Raw genomic sequence first — 23458 nt, forward strand, 5'->3', positions numbered from 1 at the left:
GATATAATTTAACTGTGTAAAATGAGGGGTTGTGGAGTCATTACTGTATTCACAGCAAAAGAGATTAAAGATGGGCTTAAAGCTAACCTTAAAAATGTGGAATAAACACTGAGAATTGGGAAGCCCTGGCACATGAGCATTCTAAACTGGGGGACAGTTGTTACTAACAGTGCTGTGGATTTTGAGGAGGCACATATAAAGGGGAAAAGGTGCCAAGAAGAAAGTGCATCAAGCAAACCCCTGTTGGGACCGCCTTCCATCTAGAAATTACTGTATGTCCTCATTGCAAAAGACCATGCAGATCCAGAACAGGTCTGTACAGTCATTTATGGACCCACCACCAAGACTCTACCCTTAGAAGACAATAATACTTGACCACGAGGGATCGCCTATGATGATGACTCACCATTACTCTAGAATCTCATATGCTCATGAGTGTTAACTCACAGATGAAGGGTACTTAAGCTTCTGTTTCCTGACTACGATAAATGGGCGTGGTAGATTTATATTCTTGATTTTTAATGAACCGTTAATTTATTAAAGGTAAAACTTGAACTAATACACCAGACATAAACCAAGCAAACCACCTTCATGTTACTCAATCCATGGTACTCCAGTCCTAATGATATCATTACAAATTGAAACTCAGCCACATTTACCTTTACACCTGATGGTCCTGGTTTTCCTTGTAGTCCTTGTTCACCTTTGCTGCCCTGTGAATATATCAATTTAACCAGTTGATGGAGAAAATGAAACATGACTTCAATAAAGTATTTATCAAAATACATCTAACATGAGGGACAAATTCAAGGATCAACATCCAATTGGATCTCAATGTTTCCTTGGTGGCCCTTTTCCCCCGCCATCTCTAATCTACAAATATTCATGGGTAAGCCCAAGAAACCCAGTGGAGTAGGTGTTAGGAAGCATGAGGGCTGCATGAGGAGGAGACACCTAGTCTGGAAGAAGCCAAAGTGGAATCAAAGAGGAAGTACTCAATTGGATCCTGGCCTTCTTTTTTAGAATTCCAAGTCATACAAATTTCTATTTGCCCCCTATAAAAAATTGCAACTGTATCATTGTGATACAGTTGTGGAGTTAGTTCTTCTCCATGAACTCCACAAGTGCAATAAAATGTCTACAACTCAGTGTTGAGTACATATCAAGGTGAGAGAACGGTGAAGAAATGGCTACATTCATTTTGCCCTTTTCACATGTTCAATATGTTAAATGGTGCATCCAGTGAAGAAGGAACAGCCCCATATCGCTGTCTCCATCCCTGAGACTGCTATTCCCCATTAATTTTCAATAATTGTCTGTATAAGTAGCTTGGACATGTGAGCATATACACCTGTAACTGTAAACACCCAGACTGCTCAAATATCCACATTCAATATAAATGAAAGAAGCTTTTGTTTCAGATGCTGGCTATTGCTCCACATATTTTCTGCATTTTCCATGACACCAAAGATCAAGTTCAACATGCTGTAACCAATAATTATCCTTATAGATTTCATTTCTCTCTTCAAAGTGAGGTGTACAAAAATTATAACTACAAGGCACTCAGCTAGAAGCATACAAATCAAAGAATATACCTTAGGCCCAGGTCCACCAGGTAAACCTAATGATCCCTCAGGTCCAGGCAAACCCTATGGAAGAAAAGTCAAATTATGTATCTGTGACAAATAAGAGAAACCAAGCTCTAAATATTTAAAATTAAGGACATTTGGAATAATTACCACAAGCAATACAGTGTGTCCACCAGAGTTTGGTTCTAGGATGCCTCAATGATACCACAATCCAATTATGATGAAATTCCATTATATACAACAGTGTAGCTAAAGGATGATCCTTATATAAAAATGGCAAAATTGACGTTTGCTTTTCGGATTTAAAAAAATATTTTATAAACATTTTGATGGTCGGATCCATAAAAACAGAATCTGTGAACATGGAACGCTGATTATATATATATTGCCACTTTTCTTCCAAGAACTATATATATTTTACTTAAATCTGAATAAATACAAATTGAAAAATGGAAAAAAATTATTTCTGTTGCAACATCTCTTTCTCAGTTTCTCTTAATATCCTTGGTTTTAGAGTACAGTCAGCTGTAATTGACTCTTTTTAAGGTAGAAAGATGGGATAAGAATATTTTAAGTGTATGTGTGTGTGTGGATACACACAAACACATACATGTATACAAACATACATACATACATACATACATACATGAAACGCCAGCCTTTTTACTGATTTAAAACAAGACTTGTCAATTTTCTTCTGTAGGCCACACTATCTCCAAAATCATCTGAATTCAACCTGCTGCTTGTGGAAGCTTCCTATGATTCAATTAAAACTTAAACAAAATCCTAATATGGCTTCTGGTGACGTAGTTCACCATCTTCTCTAAAATAGTTATCAGGGAACTTGAGTAGAAGAAAATGGATTTGATAGTGTTGAATCCCAAGGATAGCTCTTAATTTTCAAAGTGCAGTTTGCAAAGCTCCTTCATTAAAGTTCAGTCGAAAAGAGGTACGTCTGATGACGTTGACACAGTTCTTGGAGTGGTGCACTTGCGCTCTAGACCCCTGCCTATCCTGGCTCATCAAACTGGCCAGCGGGGGATTGGCCGAGTGGTTCGCGAGGATAATAAACGTATCCTTGGAACAGGGACATATTCCAGCTTGCCTAAAAAGAGCAATAGTATGACCTAAGAAGAAGGCATCCTAGGATCCCTCAGTACCAAACAACTACCGGCCAATTTTCAACCTTCCATTCTTGGACAAGGTTCTGAAGCGGGTGGTGGCCTCTCAGCTCCAGGGATTCTTGGATGAGGCTGATTATCTAAACCCGTCGCAGTCTGGTTTTAGGCCTGGCCACAGTACAGAGACAGCTTTGGTCACCTTGGTGGATGACCTCCGCAGAGAGCAAGACAGGGGGAGTGTATCCCTGTTGGTTCTCCTGGATATCTCAGCGGCTTTTGATACCATCAACCATGGTATCCTTCTGGGATGGCTTTCGGGAATGGGTTTTGGGGGCATTTTGCAGTGGCTCCGCTCCTTCCTGGAGGATTGTACCCAGTTGGTGAAGCTGGGGGATGCCTCCTCGAACTCTTGGCCTTTGACCTGTGAGGTCCCGCAAGGTTCCATTCTATCCCCCATGCTTTTTAACATCTACATGAAACTGCTGGGTTAAGTCATCCAGAGCTTTGGAGTTCGGTGCCATCTCTATGCGGATGACACTCAATTTCACTACTCTTTTCCACCGAACTCCAAGGAAGCCTCCCAGACCATAAACCAGTGCCTACAGTTGTGATGGGCTCAATGAGGGTTAACAAGCTGAAGCTCGATCCAGACAAGACAGAGGTCCTCCTGGTCAGTCATGGGACCCATCGCAATATTGGATGGCAATTTGTGCTTGACGGGGTTACACTCCCTCTGGGGCACAGGTCTGCAGCTTGGGGGTCCTCCTGGATTCATTGCTGACGCTTGATGCTCAGGTGTCGGTGGTGGCCAGGAAGGCTTTTGCACAATTAAAACTTCTGCGCCAGCTGACCATATCTCAAGAAGTCTGACTTGGGCATGGTGGTCTACGCCCTGGTTACATCCAGACTGGCTTACTAAAAAGCTCTCTACGTGGGGCTGCCCTTGAAGATGGTCCAGAAACTCCAGCTGGTTCAGGGATCAGCAGCCAGGCTCCTAACTGGAGCTAATTACAGGGAGCATACAACACCTCTGCTAAAGCAGCTCCACTGGCTGCCAATAAGCTGCCAGTCCCAATTCAAGGTCCAAGTGATGACCTATAACGCGCTTTACGGCTTGGGCTCAGCCTATCTCCATGATCACATCTCCCCCTATGAACTGGTGTGTGTTCTAAGATCTTCTGGGGAGGCCCTCCTCTTGCTCTCGCTGCCGTCATAAGCACAGTTGGTGGGGACAAGGGAGAGGGCCCTGGTGGCTTCCCAGCCCTGGAATACCCTTCCCAGAGAGATCAGACAAGCCCACACTCTATTATTGTTTTGTAAGGATCTGCAAACCTGGTGTTTTCAGCAGATCTTTGCGTAGAGCTCCCTTAGCCCTCCTGGCTATGCTCTCGCTTAGCACTTTACCCACTTCCTTGCCTGCTCTGTACTGTAGCACCTGCCACGCCTAGCACCTTATAGTTGGCCACTCCACTGCTTAATCCTGGTCACTGTATCTGGGTTTATTGATGGAGTTTTTGTCATTAGGTTTTAAATCTTCGTTAACTGATTATATGTTTTATGCATTTATGTTCATGTGGTATTATGTCCTAACTGCTGTATGTTTTTAACTTGTTTTCCATTATATTGGAAACCACCCTGAGTCCATTGAGAAGATAGGGAAATATATAAAGATTATTATTATTATTATTAATTGGATTTTTTTTCTTTTGGATCTCATCACAATGATGTCACAAAGGCTTTGCAAACAGAGAAGCCCATTGAAATGAAATAAGGATCTCTCTATCACCCTTAGAAGATCATAAGAGTTAATTCTATTTATTGAGAAGAAATTCTAGAGAACGTAATTTCTCATGAGTTTGGTATTTCATACATATCACTTTCTTTCACAGTATGTCCAAGCTTCACATTTGAAACCCAACAATGAATCAACAATTTAATATAGAAGACAAAAAAAAAAAAAAAAACAGACATAAGCAATTACTGTCCCTGCTTGAAAGTTGGCCATACTTGAGGAGGATAAATCAATAAATGATTGAAACTGGCAAAAATAATTGGGATAATTGTTACTTTACAATTATTTATTGCAGATTTTCCCTAATGTATTACAGCTAAACTGTCAACAAGATTCCCATCTGTTCCTTTCTGGAGCAAACCATATGACTCACAGTAGGAAAATCCCACTCAAAGGGTCACAGTAGATGTTAAGGAGAATGGATATTCCAAGTATTTCACATATTTTCCCTCTCCAGTGGTGATTCCTCTGAATATATGCTTCTACAATCAGATTGCATTCTAAGCTATTTTTTCTCTACTAATTTGAAATCATAAAACAAAGCACAAAGGTAAGAGAAAGCATGTGCTTTGACAAGCAGATGTATTTCACCACTTGAAGGACAGCTCTTCAACATAACATACAATGGTAGTGTGACCCACAATATTCAGATCTATCATACATTGGGAGTGCACTTACTCAAACTTCATTGAGATGAAGACTGAAGCTTTGAAAACTTTCATAATGTATTTTATTATTTGGAGCTGGCCCAAAATATTAATGCTATTTGTACGTAGATTTCGAATGTTGTTGGGTTTCGCTGTCCAGCCAACACGACTGCCCCTAAATAACTTTTTCCTGCTTTGAAACTGCATCACAGTGCAGTCCTAGTGTTACAAAAAACACAATTCAAACATAGCAGCCAGCAATTGTTTAGTGAAACAAAGACATACGAAGCTTGGCAAAAGTAGAATATCCTCAAACAATGCCTGAACAGCTGGGGGTTTTATCTATTAAAAAAACTACTCCCCTTTTCTATAGAAAAAAATGTTGGTATGTTTGTTGCCAAATAGTGTAAGCAGGTTACAGATTAATAAACTCAGTGGTTTTCTGTTGCTTATCTCCAGTTTAAAGATTTATAAATCAAATTTTATTGCTAATCCTTATATAAACCCACAGTGTCTGACTTAGTTCTTTGGAACATATTCTATAAAAAAAATCTATATCATGACGGTAGTTCAGAATTAGGGAATCTATTTACAGAGTGGACATTCCTTATCCACAATGCTTTGGACCAGAAGCATTAGGGATTTGGGATTTTTTTTCAGATTCTGGAATACATGTATTCACATATACATACAGAATGGAGATGGGGTCCACCAACTCTCAACACAAAATTCATTTCTGTTTCATATACACTGAAAACACATTGTATGATGATAATTTTATCCATAGCGTTGTCTTGTACATGAAACTTAAGTTTATTTTCATTAACAGAAAGGTGTCACTATTTCAGCCACCTATGAAGACAATTATGGATTTTGGAATATCTGAATTTTTGAATTCTTTACAAGGGATGCTCAATCTGTATTTGGTGCTGAATCCATCCCTACGTTTCCCCTCTCATGAACTCTTCCCTTGGGTTGTAGTAAACCTAGAGTGATAACGTTTTTACCACTGACAGCTAAAGTTGGCTCTTAAAATGAAATGCTCCAGTACCAATGCAAATATAATACTACACCACAATGACTACCAACTAGAAACAAATAAAGCAATTCATAGTGAACGTAAGGAATACAGAAATCCATCATATAATACCAGTTTCCATTTGCTTGGCTAGAAAACGGTAAAAGTCACATCTGCACTCAGTCACTGACTCATATGCTAGTTACAGCACTTCCAGGTCAGCAGCTGAAATTCGCAGCCATATTACATTGGCTGACATATATAAATCAAAGCTCCTGGCCTCAACTAAGAGAGTCTCTTATAAATAATTCAAACAGAATCCATAACCCAGGAACTATCAAACTGACTGAAGCTTCAATTCAAAGAGGAAGTATCCTCCAAAATTATTCTCACAGCCAAAACAAATTGAAAGAAACCTCATTTGCCATCAATGCTGAACTACAGTGGTGAGGCCCACCACCTGTTGAAAATTAAAGCCATCCAATCTGGAAAAAAAGAAGCACTGGTGGAAGCTATTAACAGATCAGAACAGAGGCGCCTCATTGTTATAAAAGAACTTAATATGATGGAAACAATAGGCATTTTTATTTTTGTAATATCCAAGTAACACAGGGTCTGTTAACGCACATGAAATTCTTAGAAATACTCTTTAGCATAACAAATTGCTCCCTCTTTTAAGGAAAGCATTTTACCTTGTTTGTACTCAGCATCCAGTCTGTATCTGTCAGAATCTAGAACAGTATGTCTATAACATTCCCTTAGTATTTTTAATACAGGCATAAGTTGAATTTGTTTGTAATTTAGAACACACATTTTTAAAACGTAACTCCAGCCAAATATATAGATTTCTTAGCTTTGGATAGCATAGGGAAGAGTTAAACCCCTGTGGTGTTTGCCCCTGTACAGAAGATTTCACCTTACTTTCTGTCCCTGTGAGAACTGGTTTATGAAAAAAAAATGGCTTGTTGTAGAAACAAGGATTGGTTAGAAAGCTTCAGTTGAGATACCCTTTCCCCATGATAACTCTTAAAAAATCATTTCCATTCCTAGAAGTAGATTTCCTCTCACTTCCTGTTGTCTCATCCCGGTTTTTAACTATGAGTCATTTACAAGTCGGATGTTTGTAACTTGGGAGCTTGTCTGTATCTCATTTTGTTCTGTTCTAAAATGCATCCATATACAGTGGGCTAAATGCCTCATCCAATGCTTTTGTACTTTCAACACAATATTATTGTATTTCTTGAAGCAATGAAATGGTTGATATCACATCCATACTATGCACTTCCCCCATTTGTTTGAATTACTATGAGAGCTATAAAAGATTTTTCAACAGTTAAAAGTGTTCTATTACTGATACATTTTGGGGTCAAACCAACTTATGCCTCTCTCTCTCTCTCTCTCTCTCTCTCTCTCTCTTTGTCATTGCACAGGAATTTTCTATGTTAACAACCACAACCATGCTTTCTTCACTCCACTAACATAGCCATTTACTGGCCAGTGGAGAGTAGGGAACATCAAAGAAGCATCTGGTTTTGTGAGTATAGATAGAAGTACAACAATGAAGTGATCTTTCAAAATCTCCAGGAATCTTCTGAAGGTCCTAGAAGATGATTGTATCTTTGTACATCTGGCTACAGCTACATAGCCACATGCTTCTCAGCCATACTGCACACTCCCATGGCCTCTAAATAGCCATGGGAGGGTTCCAGCAGGAAGAAAATGTGTCAGAACTTTAAGATATATCTTGGTCAAAATATAGACACACAGGTATTGTATACATAATATTCACTGGAGAGATTTCCTTTTTTCACATTACACTGCTGTTTGCAATCTTATTCTACTAAAAGACTACTCAACACATAAACAATCACATGAACTTACAGGAGTCCCTGGTGATCCATTTGTTCCTTCTTGTCCAGGTGGTCCAATTTCACCCTAAAATGGAAGAGAAAAATCATTTAAAATACATCCCACATTTCTGTGTCTGACAAAGTTAGTGTAAATGGCACTTTAAATAAAAGCAGTAAGAGAATTAGAATAGCAGCAGATGAAACTTGATTCCTCTTGGTTCTGTTCAAAAAGGTAGACCAGATACTAAATTTGATCCATAGCCCCCACCGAGGACCTCTTCTGCTACTGTACAGCAACCATAAAGTAGCAGAGGAAATTTGTCATGCCTTTTCAACAAGATGACTTCTGGAACTCAGTATGAGCAAGATACATGCCCACATCTCTTGTGAATGGTGCTTAGAGAACCCAAATACGAGAAACACAGGGCTGTTTCCCACATTTCTCTGAAACCTATAAAATGGCCTCAAGGCAGCTTCATCACACACCAAGTGCGTCTTCTGAAATTTCAGACCCTTATAATACAGAAGCCTACTTTCAAGGCCATAAACTGGCTATGACAGAAATGCATGCCCAACATTTTATCAGTTATGTAGAGAACAATGAAAAATTTTAAGGGGCTACTTTCCAATGCTCTGTCCTTATAAATACCTTTTCTCCTTTTATTCCTTGCATTCCAGGAATCCCAGGAATTCCCTTGAAAAAAATGGAAAGATAAATAAACTTAATAAGTAAAACACATGGACATTTCTCATACTAGGCTGATAGAAAGACATTTGTTGACCAGAAATGGGCATGTACACATCTGCCATGACTATGATGCAAAATGATATCACACACTGATGTATTTTCCCAAAGCATCACTCTGAAGAATATCTTTTACCTGATGTGTTTATTAGAGTTTATAACGTTTTATTGATCATAGTGTAAAAAGTGTGCTGCATCAGCATGAAATCTGATTATGTTGGATTGTTTCACTGAGATGAAAATCTCTATTTTGTGCGTGAAATCTTTTTCATACAGTTTCTTACCCAAATTGGGCAACTGAGCTGCAAATTTCAGGCTTCAACTCAAGTCAGTTTCAATACGGCTCTTACTTTCCCAATCAGAGCAGGGGAACAAAGTCTACTCAGGACTTGGACATTGCCTTTGGGAGTGCTTCTCTAGGCTGTGGTTGTCTTTGGCCTCCCCCACGTAGTCCCATCTGCGAAGCCACAGCCAAGCAAAGCAATGTTAGTGTTTAGTCTGCGCCTGTTAGGATCAGTATCTCCAAGAACTGACCAAGACTCTTGGTCCATCACTTTACATTCCCATTGGTGGGAAAGGCAGAATGCAACTAAAATTCTTGATTTCCCTATACACAGATAAACGTAACATAGGCCAGTTGATGCCAGAACATAGGAGTGGTCCGTTCCAGCTGTCTGGAGGACATCTAGTCCTCCAGGTTGATCTTGGGGAGCAACCTATCCTCCAGGGTCAATCCTGTTATTTATGTTGTTGTTGGTTATTTTCAAGTTGGTTCTAACTTCTGATGACCCTAATGTGAGCCCACCATGGTGTTTTCTTGGCAAGATTCAGCCAGAGGAGGTTTGCTATATTGTTTTGCTATGAGACTGTCAGTGGCCTAAAATACCTAATATTACTTTATCCCACTTGAACAATATTGGTCCTGAGAGGTGCATTACACTTTTCTGGTTTATCTGAAGCTGATTTTTCTTTGTTTTGGTGGGGGGAGCTTAGTTCTTATGTTTATTTTTCTATTAGAATGTTTTTGGGGAAAATATTCCTACAAATCCAAGGAGGATTTTCTTTCTTTTCTTTAAAAAATAATTTTCCACTGTCATAACAGCAAGGTTTTGGGTGTGACTTTTCCCTCCTACACCATGAAGACATTTGGCAGAAAAATACTGAGAAAAGTACTGCATGTATCTTTTTATAGGATTACTTGATTGGTCTTTCATTTGATGTTACTGTACAGAATTATTCTCACACTACATTTCTGATGACTAACTGAGGTAACCTCCCAGGGCTTATGAGCCAATCACACAAAATGCTAACCACAAACAGAAACTACTTGTTCAAATTACAACTGAAAAGGCATGTTAGATCAGAGATATGTAAAGTGGCAACTCTGACTTGTGATAATTATGATTCCTGAGGAGGAATTATTGTGTACTGGAAATATTGATCAGGGACTCAGGATCTGACCTCATGTATTGATTGCATCATGTGATGGATATTAACAAGACAGACAAAACCCCTTCTTGCATAATATTGTGTGCAACTGGAATTAGAACCCACAAAGGGTCAATTATTCTATTATTCACTATTCCATTTCCCACCCCAAGATCCCTGCATACTGCACTGCCCCTCTGGGGAAACACACAGAGATTTAAATAGGGTCTCTTGATGGCTTTGCCAAGTGCAATTACCTTTTAATTTTTTGTGGGACTGTGGGAGGGATCCCAGGGTTTAGACATATCATCTTTGGGAACCACATAAGCGCATGTATTATATAGTTCTTATCCCTAGTTTTTTTATAAAGTAATTTTTATTCAACACACATAAAAGAAATATTTTGCTCATAATATAAAATAAGATAAAGGAAAAAGAAAAAAATAGGAAAATACATATGCAACAGTATGGTTTTCAGTATGGCAGTTTGGGATGTTTTGCCCTATCCCCCAGTCACCAAATGACTCAGGAGTCAGATGGTTGTAAGGCAGGGTCTTTTGGGTAATTAGTTCAGGTCAGCCACAAATTATTCAGCAAGACGAAAGGTCAAACAAGCAGGAATTGTCAGCCAGTCTACTAGTCATTACAGCAGGTCAGTAATTCAAATAACCAAAATCAACAAGAAGTAAAATGCCAGGTTAACCATCATAGCCAGTCCAAGGTCATGCAAGCACATGTAAACATAACAAATACTCCAGGACAGAATGACTGCACGCAACAAAGATACTAAGGAGCTGCTGGGAGATACATAGGCAGTTGTATCAGGACACCAAGTGCTTATTGAGCCAGCATTTTCTATTTAACAGACATCATTATTCAGATGATATTAACAAGTTCTCAACATCTTCTACCTCCTACTGGGGCATAGGCTTCCCAACTGCCTCATTCCCCAACTTCTCAGACTTGGCAAGGCAACCATTATCTGGAGCTGTAAATTCCTGCCAATCTGACTCCTGCCAATTCCAGAAGATAAACTATGACACAAACACCACTTTGACAACCACATGAGTCCAACACCCTTTTTACCACTGGACCACAACTGCAAGGTTAGAAGCGAATTCAGCCACAAGCACATTATCTTTACAATATTTATTTTTCATGATGTACATTTTGAAGCATTTTCCTGGCTTCAATGTTTTGCTAGATTTATTTCATGTAATCTTTTTAATGACATGGTTTAGAATGAAGATGGCGTATGCCATTCTCATTCTCTCTCTCTCTCTCTCTCTCTCTCTCTCTCTCTCTCTCTCTCACACACACACACACACACACACACACACACACACATATATATCTATATATATATATCTGCTCTTTTTTCCAGAGTGAAGCAGCAACATCATTAGTGGCTGGAATAAAATATGATAAATTAATATTTTGTATCTCCAATTCCTTCCCAGTCAGCAGGAGTAAGAAAGACACCTTAGAGCCAGACACTCTGGAAGGGATGCCTGAAACAATCCCCTGCCCTGTGGCACAATTGCCAAGCCAGTCATCCCAGAGCAACATGGCTTCAAGGATCAGTAGCTGAATGGACAGACCAACAGATATAAGCTCAAAGACATGATCAAAAGCCACGCATTGGAGAAATAAGGTCTTAAGAGCTAGTGGCTTTTCCTTCTTGCCAGTTTGCCTTCCTTCCTTTGTACCATTGCATCTTTAGCCAATTTCCGCCTTTGGCACTGCTGCCATTCTCAAAGTCACATCTGTGTAGTTACCAACAAGATTATTGTTTTCTATTAAAAGCAGCTGTTCCATTTTGAGTTGAACTGCTAAATGCAAATATTTTCAATCCACTTATTATTCATAACTATTGTTTATTTCTATGAAAGTGTGTGGTAATGAATTTATCAGGTTACAAGACACTTGTTTAAGAAATCCTTATTAGTTTTCAAGCATGAGTAAGAACATGGGTAGGATTATCGGCAACAGCAAAAAAAAATGTGTCTGTTTAATGAGTTACTGTCTCCCAGAAATCTATACCAATTATTGTCTTACTAATTTTCCATATCAGAATCTAATGCTGTAACTCATACAGTGAATTTGTATGAAGAATAATTCAAGAGAGGGGCAGAACTGCTGAACATCTGGATGAATTACTACTGAGAGGCCAGACACATTCATTTCCCCCCCTCAAAACTGAATTTCCTTGTTACATAACTTCTTTTTCTTACTACACAGACAACTGGCAGGGGAGCAAACAGAACACAGAATGGTTGGCAGGAGCTGCACACTGAATGTTTCATTTATAGTCAAGGTTCTTAAACTGTAGGGTGAAACTCAAACAGATAATTTGCCGAAGGTAAACAAAAGGAGAATTATCTATGAATGGACTCGCATAGACAAATCTCCACAGAGAAGGTGGGAAATGAAGGGGGAAGAATAAGAGGGAGGAACAAAAAGGGATCAAGACGGTGTTACAAAAGAAGCCAGAGAAGGAAGGAAGGAAGCAAGCAAGCAAGCAAAGAGAAGCCAAGCTTGCAGGTGAAAAGGAAGGTGGAGACTGAGAGATCCAGAAAAGAAAATGGTCTTAGAGGAAAATGGAATTTTCTTCCACTCACAAAACAATAAAAATTATATGATCTGAAGAGTCCTTAATTAGGACAGGCCATCTGGTTGGGCAAATAATGTCAGAAGCTGATTAAGGAATTGTTAAATATTCACTTCAGTAGAAAGGAAAACAATTATTTGTTTTACATGCAATTTAATTGCATTTATTATATCAACTTTATTTCAACTTTATATCCACACCGTACTATTTAATAGTTTAAAAGTTCTTAATTTTTGCATTTGCTTTGTTTTAAATTGTGATCAGTTTGTGTGGCTGTTAGCCACCTTGAGTCCACATTGGGAGACAGGCATGGTATAACTAAAGTTAATAAATAAACAAATAAATAAGACAAAAGACTCTGCAAAACTAAAACTTCCATGAATTTTTAGCATTGATGCATGACACTTAAAGCAATGTCAAGTAGGGTGTTAACCCTGTTTTGTTTTCGGTATCTGAATTTTGGTGGACCCCCAGATGTTTTTTGGGAGCCTCCCTAAATTGGTTGGGAAAAAAATCAGTTTTTTGATCCAGCAACTGAAAGATCTGGGTAGTTTCTTAAGTGTGTAGAAAATAAATTGCTTATTTATTGCTATTTGAGTCAAAACAGCAAGCCATGCCATGCAGAGCTGTGAGCAGAACTGAGAATTTAGATCACTGATCTGTCTCTCAGAAACTTGCTCGCAACAGAAAAGTGGAAACCCAGCTTAGCGAAAAGACATGTCATGGCTTTCTTCTGTTCTGATTGGCGCAAAAGTGCGCGCGGCTGCTCTCCAAGCTTCACTTGTTGCCGGAAGAAACCGAAAGCAGTTGTTTTTAGCAGCCACATGGTCTGCTGCAGCCAGAAAGAAAGAGTGGTGGAGCCTGTGCCTTTATGGCTGGCCGAAATAGCCGGAGCCTGTTTTGAAAAAAACATAATGTCCAGCCCCATTGATTCTACAGTAACGTTTTTTTGTGGACAATGCAACTTTATATCCCTAATTTAGGAGTATGCAGCCAATGACATGGGTGTTGCCATACCAATTAGCTGGAGGTAATCTTCTCTGATGTTCAGATACAGCAACCTCCAAATAACCATATTGCTCAGTTGGCTGATGATGAATTTAGGTCTAGTAGTGTGAGAGTGTATCAGCAGATAAGACAGGAAGAGTTTATACCCTTGGCTGGAAGATGAAATTTCTCACCTTGAGGTATTGGGTGGGGAAAAGATGTAGTCCAAAACTCCCTATTGGCAGGATAGTCCCAAATAGAGAGACAAATGGAATCAATCCTCTCAAAATTTCTGATTATCAGTGAGTATGCATGACTCACTTCTTGATATCCCAACAATCTGGGTGATACTCCAAACACAAGTAGTAAATGACTAATGCATGGAACATTTTGAAAACAAATTACAAGATTTAGAGACTGCAGGAATAATGGCAATCTCCCATTAACCTTATGTTCCTAGAGACATAGACTTAGTAGCAAGTGCAAAAGCTAACTGATGTCTAGTTGAACGGAAGAGTTTTCAAAACTCAGCTTTTACTCAGTTTTCTAGGTATAATTTTCTCTGTTCTATAAACTAAATGTGTTGTTTGTTGATGGAGTAGCATGTGCTCATTGAAACTTATTTAGGAAAAGAACTTTAAAATCTTTTAAAGATTTCTTTAAAAGATGGGGAAGATGGGGTAATGCTGACAGGGGACAGGGGAAAAGCAGAACGACTTAATGCCTTCTTTGCCTCATTTTTCTCACAAAAAGAAAGTCGTCTTCAACCTCAGCAACATGGAGTGGACGAAGAATTGGGGGAAATCCAACCCCAAATAGGGAAACAGGTTATCCAGGAATACCTGGCTGCTCTAAACGAATTCAAGTCTCCAGGGCTGGATCAACTACACCCAAGAGTACTGAAGGAACTAGCAGAAGTTATTTCGGAACCACTGGCTATGACCCAAAAAATTAACGTCTGGTCATCCTCACGTCGATACCAGGCAAGATTCTGGAAAAGATTGTTAAAGAAGTGGTCTGCAAACACTTAGAAACAAATGCGGACATTGCTACTAGTCAACAAGGATTTATCAAAAACAAATCATGCCAGACAATTTGATCTCTTTTTTCGATAGAGTTACGAGCTGGGTAGATGCGAGGAATGCCGTGGATGTAGCATATCTGGATTTCAGTAAGGCCTTCGACAAAGTCCCCCACGACCTTCTGGCAAACAAGCTAGTCAAATGTGGGCTAGGCAAAACTACGGTTAGGTGGATCTGTAATTGGTTAAGCGAACGAACCCAAAGGGTGCTCACCAATCTTCATCCTGGAAAGAAGTCATGAGTGGAGTGCCATAAGCAGGGTTCCGTCCTGGGCCCAGTTCCGTTCAACATCTTTATTAATGACTTAGATGAACAGATTAGAGAGATGGCCCGAAACTAACAAAATGAAGTTCAACAGAAACAATTGCAAGATACATTACTTCAGCAGAAAAAAATGGAATGCAAAGATACAGAATGGGGGAAGCCTGGCTCAACAGCAGTTCGTGTAAAAAAGATCTTGGGAGTCCTTGTGGACAACAAGTTAAACATGAGCCTACAATGTGATGTGGCGGCAAAAAAAGCCATTGGGATTTTGACCTACATAAATAGGGGTATTGCATCTAGATCCAGGGAAGTCATGCTACCCCTCTATTCTGCCTTGGTCAGACCACACCTGGAATACTGTGTCCAATTCTGGGCACCACAATTGAAGGGAGATGTTGACAAGCTGCAAAGTGTCCAGAGGAGGGCGATTAAAATGATTAAGGGTCTGGAGAACAAGCCCTATGAAGAGCAGCTTAAAGAGCTGGGCATGTTTATCATGCAGAAGAGAAGGCTGAGAGGAGACATAATAGCTATGTCAAATATGTGAGGGGAAATCATAGGGAGGAGGGAGCAAGCTTGTTTTCTGCTGCCCTGGAGACTAGGACGCGGAACAATGGCTTTAAACTACAGGAAAGGAGATTCCACCTGAACATGAAGAAGAACTTCCTCACTGTGAGAGCTGTTCAGCAGTGGAACTCTCTGCCTCAGAGTGTGGTGGAGGCTCCTTCTTTGGAGGCTTTTAAGCAGAGGCTGAATAGTCATCTGCCAGGGGTGTTTTGAATATGATTTTCCTGCTCCTTGGCAGGGGGTTGGACTGGATGGCCCATGGGGTCTCTTCCAACTCTATGATTCTTCAAACCTTCCTTTATTCTGTATTTTCCTTGTTTAAATAGCCATTAAAAATGCATTGAAAAATATTTACCTTCAAACAATCAGACAATGTATTATAATGGGTTAAATTCAAAGGGAAAAATAATAAACACTGGGTTGTTGTATGTTTTCCGGGCTATATGGCCATGTTCCAGAAGTATTCTCTCCTGACGTTTGGCCCACATCTATGGCAGGCATCCTCACAACCTCTGAGAGAATACTTCTGGAACATGGCCATACAGCTCGGAAAACATACAACAACCCTGTGATCCCAGCCATGAAAGCCTTCGACAACATGATAAACACTATTCAAATTGTGTAATATTTTTGAAGAATCAATAGGTCTGTTATATTTTTTTCAGCTTTTTAAAATACTTGATAAATTTTATCCATGGCACAAAAATAGACCTCCTTTAATTGTGCATTAAACTGAAATGATAAGAAATGCTTGTCCATAATCAAAGCCCAGTACGGAACAGATTATTCATACGATTTTTAAACCACCAAAGAAAACAGGATCTTTGGAAAAACTGCAATTGGGAAAAATGCCACTCTCTGTGAGCCTTATAAAAACAGTATGGAATAAATCATGATTTACAGGCTTAGTGAGGAAATAGTCTTTGGGGAAGTCCTTTGTAGAACTATTCCTTGTCAAATAAAAGAATGGTTTCAACTTGCTGTCCAATTTCTCTTTACAATCTGCAGGCTATAAAATTTATAGTATTTATACTGTTGTAAATAGTACTGTTTTTGAATATATGTTAAAAGGGGCCATTTATACAACATAAAGTGCCTTTGGGGGAGGATATTTATTACTTCATCCCTTGGATAGAACGCTAATTACCTTATCTCCTCTTGTTCTCAAGTTTCATCACAATGCCAGCATTCCTATTTACGATTCCTGCTGGTACTATGTCTAGCCTGCTTTTCCAGTCTGAGACTCTTTTGCTGGAAAAATTCACAGTTTACAAATGATGGGCAAAATCTAGCTACGCTATAGTTTCATTGGTACTCAGCATTGCTAAGATGCATCTGTAGGCTTGTACTCAAGTTCTTCCACTGAAAGCCATTCTTGTTTATTTTGGTATTTTATAGGGCTTTAAAATAGTCCAGATTTATCTAGATTGTGCTGCCTGGAATTATGAGTAATCCTGGAGGACCTTGAGTGGCTATGCTTGAACAAAAAAATTTCAAAGACATTCTATCTTACATTAACTGAAAAAAAATAGCAACTTCTCAACTTCTCTTAATCAGCATATCAATGCAAGATACGTACATTACTATTCAACTCCTGTTTGTTAATGTCCATTGTTTTGATATCTCTGATTGCCATGCATATCAACTGACCCATGCAAGCATGTATGACCCCCATATCAACAGGACTGGTATCTACTCTTGCATTTTTCCAGTTCCAACAAAATATGTCCACCCTAGGCATTTTCTAGGTCCTCCGGTATGACTTTATAGTATTTGGGGGCCACAAATCCTCCATTTCAATAGAGCCTCCTGTTTTTAATTGTTTCACAGATTCATATGATCTCCAAGAATGCATACCCCATGGATACAGGAATCATAGTGTATCCTGTAATTGAAGTAATACCTCACACATCTAATGAAATTGGTTAATATTCTTCAATATTATGATAAATAAAATGTATTAGCTTTTAATGGACCATAATACCGTTTGGTATTACACATGCAGAAAATACTATATTTAATACTTAAGACTAAGTGCATTTAAAAACAATCTTCTACAGAAATGAATTGCTAAATGCACCCGTCATCAGACAAATATGCAATCAAAGAGGGTTTGGTTTTTTTTAGACTTCCTGGCTCTATGTGGCCAGGAAAGTTTGTCTGAAAAATGAAAACATTAATGACACCCAAGATTATTGAAACATATTGCAAAAGTCTTTGAAAGCAAAATAAATCAATAAAAAACCAAATCATTCAATATTCACAATGTCATATGCTAGACTTATCAACTCATACATTTTGGTACACACATTTACAATCATTATAGCATTGCCGTTATCACAAAGACCTACTGAAACCCATCTGCTGTTGCTTGTCACACTGTTCACTCACAAGATGCTGGATGCATCACCTTTCAGTGTCCTGCTCACTAGGGTGCCTTGCTTATAAAATAAGTTTTAGGGATTTTGTTGGGAAGATGGATCAGAGGTATGGAACTAGAGCAACATCTCCCATTCCTGATCTTGGCCAACATTTTTTTTTTGAAATGTAAGCATTGGTTGGGTCAGTAGTTTGTATCTGGTCCATTTCAGATGACTGCTGCCATCACAGAACCCTCCCTTCAAATGTGCCATTCACTCAATTTTATATTGCTATAGATGTTGAGTTTGCCACTCTTACGATCTTGTTCTAAGGAGTATCGATCCCAGAGCAATCAGCAGAAGCGCTCTTCTGCAGGAATCAGTCATAACTCCAGGCAGTGATACTTTGCTTCATGCCTTACATGAAAGAATTATTTATTTTTAAATCATTTTTGTAAATACTTCCTTGGATTTCATAGTTTGAAGAGACTGAAGAAGAAATGGGCACACAAGACAAGTTGGTGATTTAGAAAATAGCCCAGTTTGGTTAAATATAATATGGAAACTTCCTCAGCCATTTCTTTTACTCTTTCCACTGATGATCATTATTATTAGAAACAAGCAAAGAGCTATAAAACTTTTGGGTTTGTCAAAATTCCCAGAATTTATAAGTAATTGCCAAAATTCTATGCTGGAAATTTCCAGGCATAGCAATCCCTCAAGGGAAGGTTATGGCTGCTAATTTTCATTTAAAAAAGATGCAGATGTTTGAATTAAATACCTTTACATTTTTTAGTAATTGAATTGTGCTAACTTTTACTTCTTGCTAGAACCAGATGACATTTTCAACAACAGTTTCCCCGTATGAAGTGAAGAATCATCACTCACAATTGGTCAAAAGAGTTTCATACACTATTAACCTTTACATAATAGGGGCCACCAAATATAAAGGTTGGAATCCCTTATGTTTTGCGGGAAACACCCACTATATTTACTCATGCATAAGTGGCTCTCATGTATTAGTCAAGGGTAGATTTTGGGACCACAGTTATGGATTTTGATATGACCTGTGGATAAGTAAAGGTCATTCTACAGAGACGGGTAAGAACCAGTGCCCCGTCGGAGGGGGAACTACCATTTTTCTATCAAGGCATTCAAAAAGACCAAAAGCTGTGCTACAGTGGAGAGAGTCGAGGGGGCCAGTGCTTCTGACATGCAGGTTATAATGAGAACCATGAACATGTAGCCCAAACACTGCCAGTGTCCCCTACAAACACCATTCTACCCCCCACCCAAGTGAAGGCTTTCATACGGGGACAATTTCATCCTAGATAGTCTGTTTTCCCTCCAGAATGGACATCCCAGTATTCTTTAATTTGCATGGCCCCATCCACTGCCTCTACCTTAACCCTTTCCTACCCTTTCCTATGGCACACAGTTAACAGAGGAATTGATCAGCAACTGAACAAGAAGTCTGGGAAGAATTCACCATGATTTGTAGGAGCTGTACTTGACCTACATCCAGAGAGCACTGTGAACCCAACCAACAATGGATATGGACCAGACTTGCCACGGATAATGTGACTTGCAGTACTTTCACTGATATGTGACCCCCCACCGACAATGGACTGGGACCAAACTTGGCACAGAGAAGCCCCATGACCAAATGAACATACTGCAGGAGTTTAGGGAATGGTCCTTGGTTTCGGGAGTTGTCATTCACCTGCACCCAGAAAGCACTGAACCCAAATGACGTAAGATCTGGACAAAACTTGGCAAACAGACCCAACATGTCCAACTGTGCATACAGACCTGGTTTGGGGGCGATTGCCCTGGTAATCTGGGAGTTGTTGTTCACCCTTATCCAGAGACTCCTGAATCCAGCCGACAACAGATCTGGACCAAACTTGGCAGACACACTCAACATGGCCAACTGCAAATATTGGCAGGGTTTGGGGGTTGATTGCCCTGGGAATCTGAGAGTTGTAGTTCACCCTTATCCAGAAATCACAGAACAAAGTCAATGATCTGGACCAAACTTTAGTGACATTACCTAATATCCCAAAACAAACAATGCTCTCTTCTAATAACCCGGGCACCTCCGGGTCCCCAAGCTAATATAAATAACAACATTAATAAAATAACAACATTTCAGATGAATAGATACAGAGATTGGAATTACACTGAATGAAGGATTAAAAATTAATGTAAGAATTTCCATTTTCTACAAAAGGGACACAAAATAATAGAAAGTAGATAATAGTCAATACTGGGTGTAAACTATATTGTGACAGAGGCAGAAGAACATAAAATACATTCTATGTTCAGAAGAAGGAATAAAACATTGCTTCAAATGTGCAGCAAATGTGCAGCAAAACATAGAATGCAGAGGACATTAGTACATTTTCACTGACCATTGCCAACTTGTCATGAAGACCAAAATGATGCAGCTTTGGTAGATTCAGAATAAGTGAATTGCTTTAGCTTCAGCTGAATGAGATTGGCTACGTTCAATGACAAGTTAGAATCCAGCACACTGGCTTGACAGCAGTGTGTGCGAAAAAGACCTTGGAGTCCTTGTGGACAACAAGTTAAACATGAGCCAACAATGTGATGCGGCTGCTAAAAAAGCCAATGGGATTCTGGCCTGCATCAATAGGGGAATAGCGTCTAGATCCAGGGAAGTTATGCTCCCCCTCTATTCTGCCCTGGTCAGACCACACCTGGAATACTGTGTCCAATTTTGGGCACCACAGTTGAAGGGAGATGTTGACAAGCTGGAAAGCGTCCAGAGGAGGGCGACTAAAATGATTAAGGGTCTGGAGAACAAGCCCTATGAGGAGCGGCTTAAAGAGCTGGGCATGTTTAGCCTGCAGAAGAGAAGGCTGAGAGGAGACATGATAGCCATGTACAAATACGTGAAGGGAAGTCATAGGGAGGAGGGAGCAAGCTTGTTTTCTGCTGCCCTGCAGACTAGGACACGGAACAATGGCTTCAAACTACAGGAAAGGAGATTCCACCTGAACATCAGGAAGAACTTACTGTGAGAGCTGTTCGACAGTGGAACTCTCTTCCCAGGGCCGTGGTGGAGGCTCCTTCTTTGGAGGCTTTTAAGCAGAGGCTGGATGGCCATCTGTCGGGGGTGCTTTGAATGCGATTTCCTGCTTCTTAGCAGGGGGTTGGACTGGATGGCCCATGTGGTCTCTTCCAACTCTACTATTCTATGATTCTATGATTCTATGAAATCTCAACTGACCTATTAATGACCATCATTAACAAGAGAGAAACTGATGGTAATTGATAGTTTAGTGGCAATTAAATATTGTTCTGTAAATGTTGGAATTTCCCTCCTATTGACTTGCTGTGTCAAGAGTCAGACGCCAGTTACAAAACAGAGTTTATTCCGAAGATAAGCCAAAAAATAACATAAACACAGGAAATATCCTTGAAACACTTCACTTATCAGTGTTTCGAGAGTAGATTGGACAATAGTAACTCAAAAACGAGCCACGCTAATTTCTCATGCTGGCATTCAATAAAAAACTAAATAACGCTTCAATTCAGCTTTGGAAAACAAATAGAGTTAATTGCTGGAAAATAAACAAACTAGAAAAGCAGTAAAACTGCTTCCACGGTGCAGCTAAGCCGAGAGCCTCAAAGGGATGATGAATAGCCGTCGTCAGAAGAATCCAAGGTCAGGTCAGGAGGCAACAGAAATTCCGAAAGACAAACCAGTAGTCAGAAGCCGGGAAAAGTAGTCAGTCAGAGGCCAAAGACAGAAGCCAGGTCAAATACCAATCCAGAGTCCGAAGAGGGTGCAGTCATCCAAACCAGCTCCACGAAAAGGCACAAAGATGGTATCAGCAGATCCGAATCACAGTCCAAGTCCAGTCTTCACGAAAGCACAGAGATCCCAATGGCGCCTCAGCAACACCTTGCCACACGCAAAGTGCAGTGGCCAAACATTCCCATTTTATTCCCCTTCCTCCTGGGTGACCAAACACTCACGCCCAAACACCAGGTGTCCCAAATCTACTCAGAGTCTGAGCTCCACACAGCTAGAGCTCGTGGATCTGGAGTACCTAGCAATTCGTCGGAGTCCCAATCATCCTGCCCACACTTAGCCCCATGAACACTTAAAGAACCATCCTCCCTTCTCCAAGCATCCCAATTGGGATCAGCTCCTGCAGAAACCCCAGGTTCAGAAGTATCCATAGACCCCAAATCCCCAGACATCTCCGGTGGCTGTGCCCATTCAGTGCCCGCTTCCCCAGCCACCACCTGTTCTTCAGCATCCATCTCCCCATCTGAATCTTCCTCAGAAGATCCCCCACATAGCTCTCTAAGTCGCTTCCTACGCAACTCCTCCAGTGAACCCTCATCACGAGGGTTTTTTCTTCCTCTTCGAATTCCATCACCATCAACCATAATCCCCGAAGGCGCAGTCACAACATGCTGTGACTGGTACCAGCAGTATAATCAGGTGAGACCCAAATAAGACCTTCAGGTTATATTATAGTAGAAGAGTATAATTATCTTAAAAACTGAGGCACACTTATTCAACTTATCCTGCATGTTTTTAAGCTGGCAGTCTCTCACCTTTCCTATTGACTGTATATTATCCTTTGAGAGTTCAACCCTAAAAGGAAATTAAAATGTTTTTCATTGTTGTGTCTTCAAATCATTTCCACCTTATGGCAAACCTAAGGCAAAGCTATTATGAAGTTTTCTATGCATGGTATGTTTGCAGGGAGGTTGCCATTGCCTTTCTCTGATGCTGAGAGTGTGTGAATTGCTTAAGTTCACCCAGCTGAGTTCCATGTCTGAGAAAGAATGTGAACCCTGGTTTTCCAAACTCCCAGTGCAACACTCTAACCACTAAACCACACTGGTACTAAGATGCACTAAGGCAACCTGTCAAACAAGTTTCTTCCAGGGAAGATCTTGACAGATCACCTCAATAATATTCTGCATGTTTAATTCTGAACAGTCCATCTGTGTTCAGAAGTTTTCCACAGTAGATTCTGAAGTGTATCATGATATAAAATGGCGATAGACTGTAAGATCCACTCAGTTTCAATTCGTATTGTGTGGTAATTGTGTTTGACATACCATTCAGAACATTTTAGGGCGTTTTCACATTTATTTACCATAGGCATAACAACGATAATTAACTATACTCCATTAATGGAATCACTTTAAATAAAGTACAAGTTGAGATTTAAAAGGAAATGATGGTTTGATCCTGGCTCACTATAGTTCAGATTCGGTTCTCATCAAAGCTTTTGGTTTCCTCCTTGCAGCTACATAATCAGAAGGGATAGCAAGAGGGAATGCACAAGTAAAATAGGAAACAATATTTCTGGCCACTTCAAAGCTACATATTTTGTTTTCCTA

General features: G+C 39.8%; 1 protein-coding gene across 1 annotated transcript in view; it reads right to left on the bottom strand.

The window, feature by feature from the left end:
- Nucleotides 1–23458, bottom strand: part of col21a1 (collagen type XXI alpha 1 chain) — a 161165-nt gene that overhangs the window by 26565 nt on the left and 111142 nt on the right. The window contains exons 18-21 of the mRNA XM_003226064.4: nucleotides 8667–8711; nucleotides 8049–8102; nucleotides 1596–1649; nucleotides 660–713 (exon numbers count right to left, since the gene is read on the bottom strand). Coding sequence (XP_003226112.1) covers nucleotides 660–713; nucleotides 1596–1649; nucleotides 8049–8102; nucleotides 8667–8711 — 207 coding nt within the window. The remainder of the gene's footprint in view (nucleotides 1–659; nucleotides 714–1595; nucleotides 1650–8048; nucleotides 8103–8666; nucleotides 8712–23458) is intronic.

This window comes from Anolis carolinensis, chromosome 1 (genome assembly GCF_035594765.1).
Source record: "Anolis carolinensis isolate JA03-04 chromosome 1, rAnoCar3.1.pri, whole genome shotgun sequence".
NCBI lineage: Eukaryota > Metazoa > Chordata > Lepidosauria > Squamata > Dactyloidae > Anolis > Anolis carolinensis.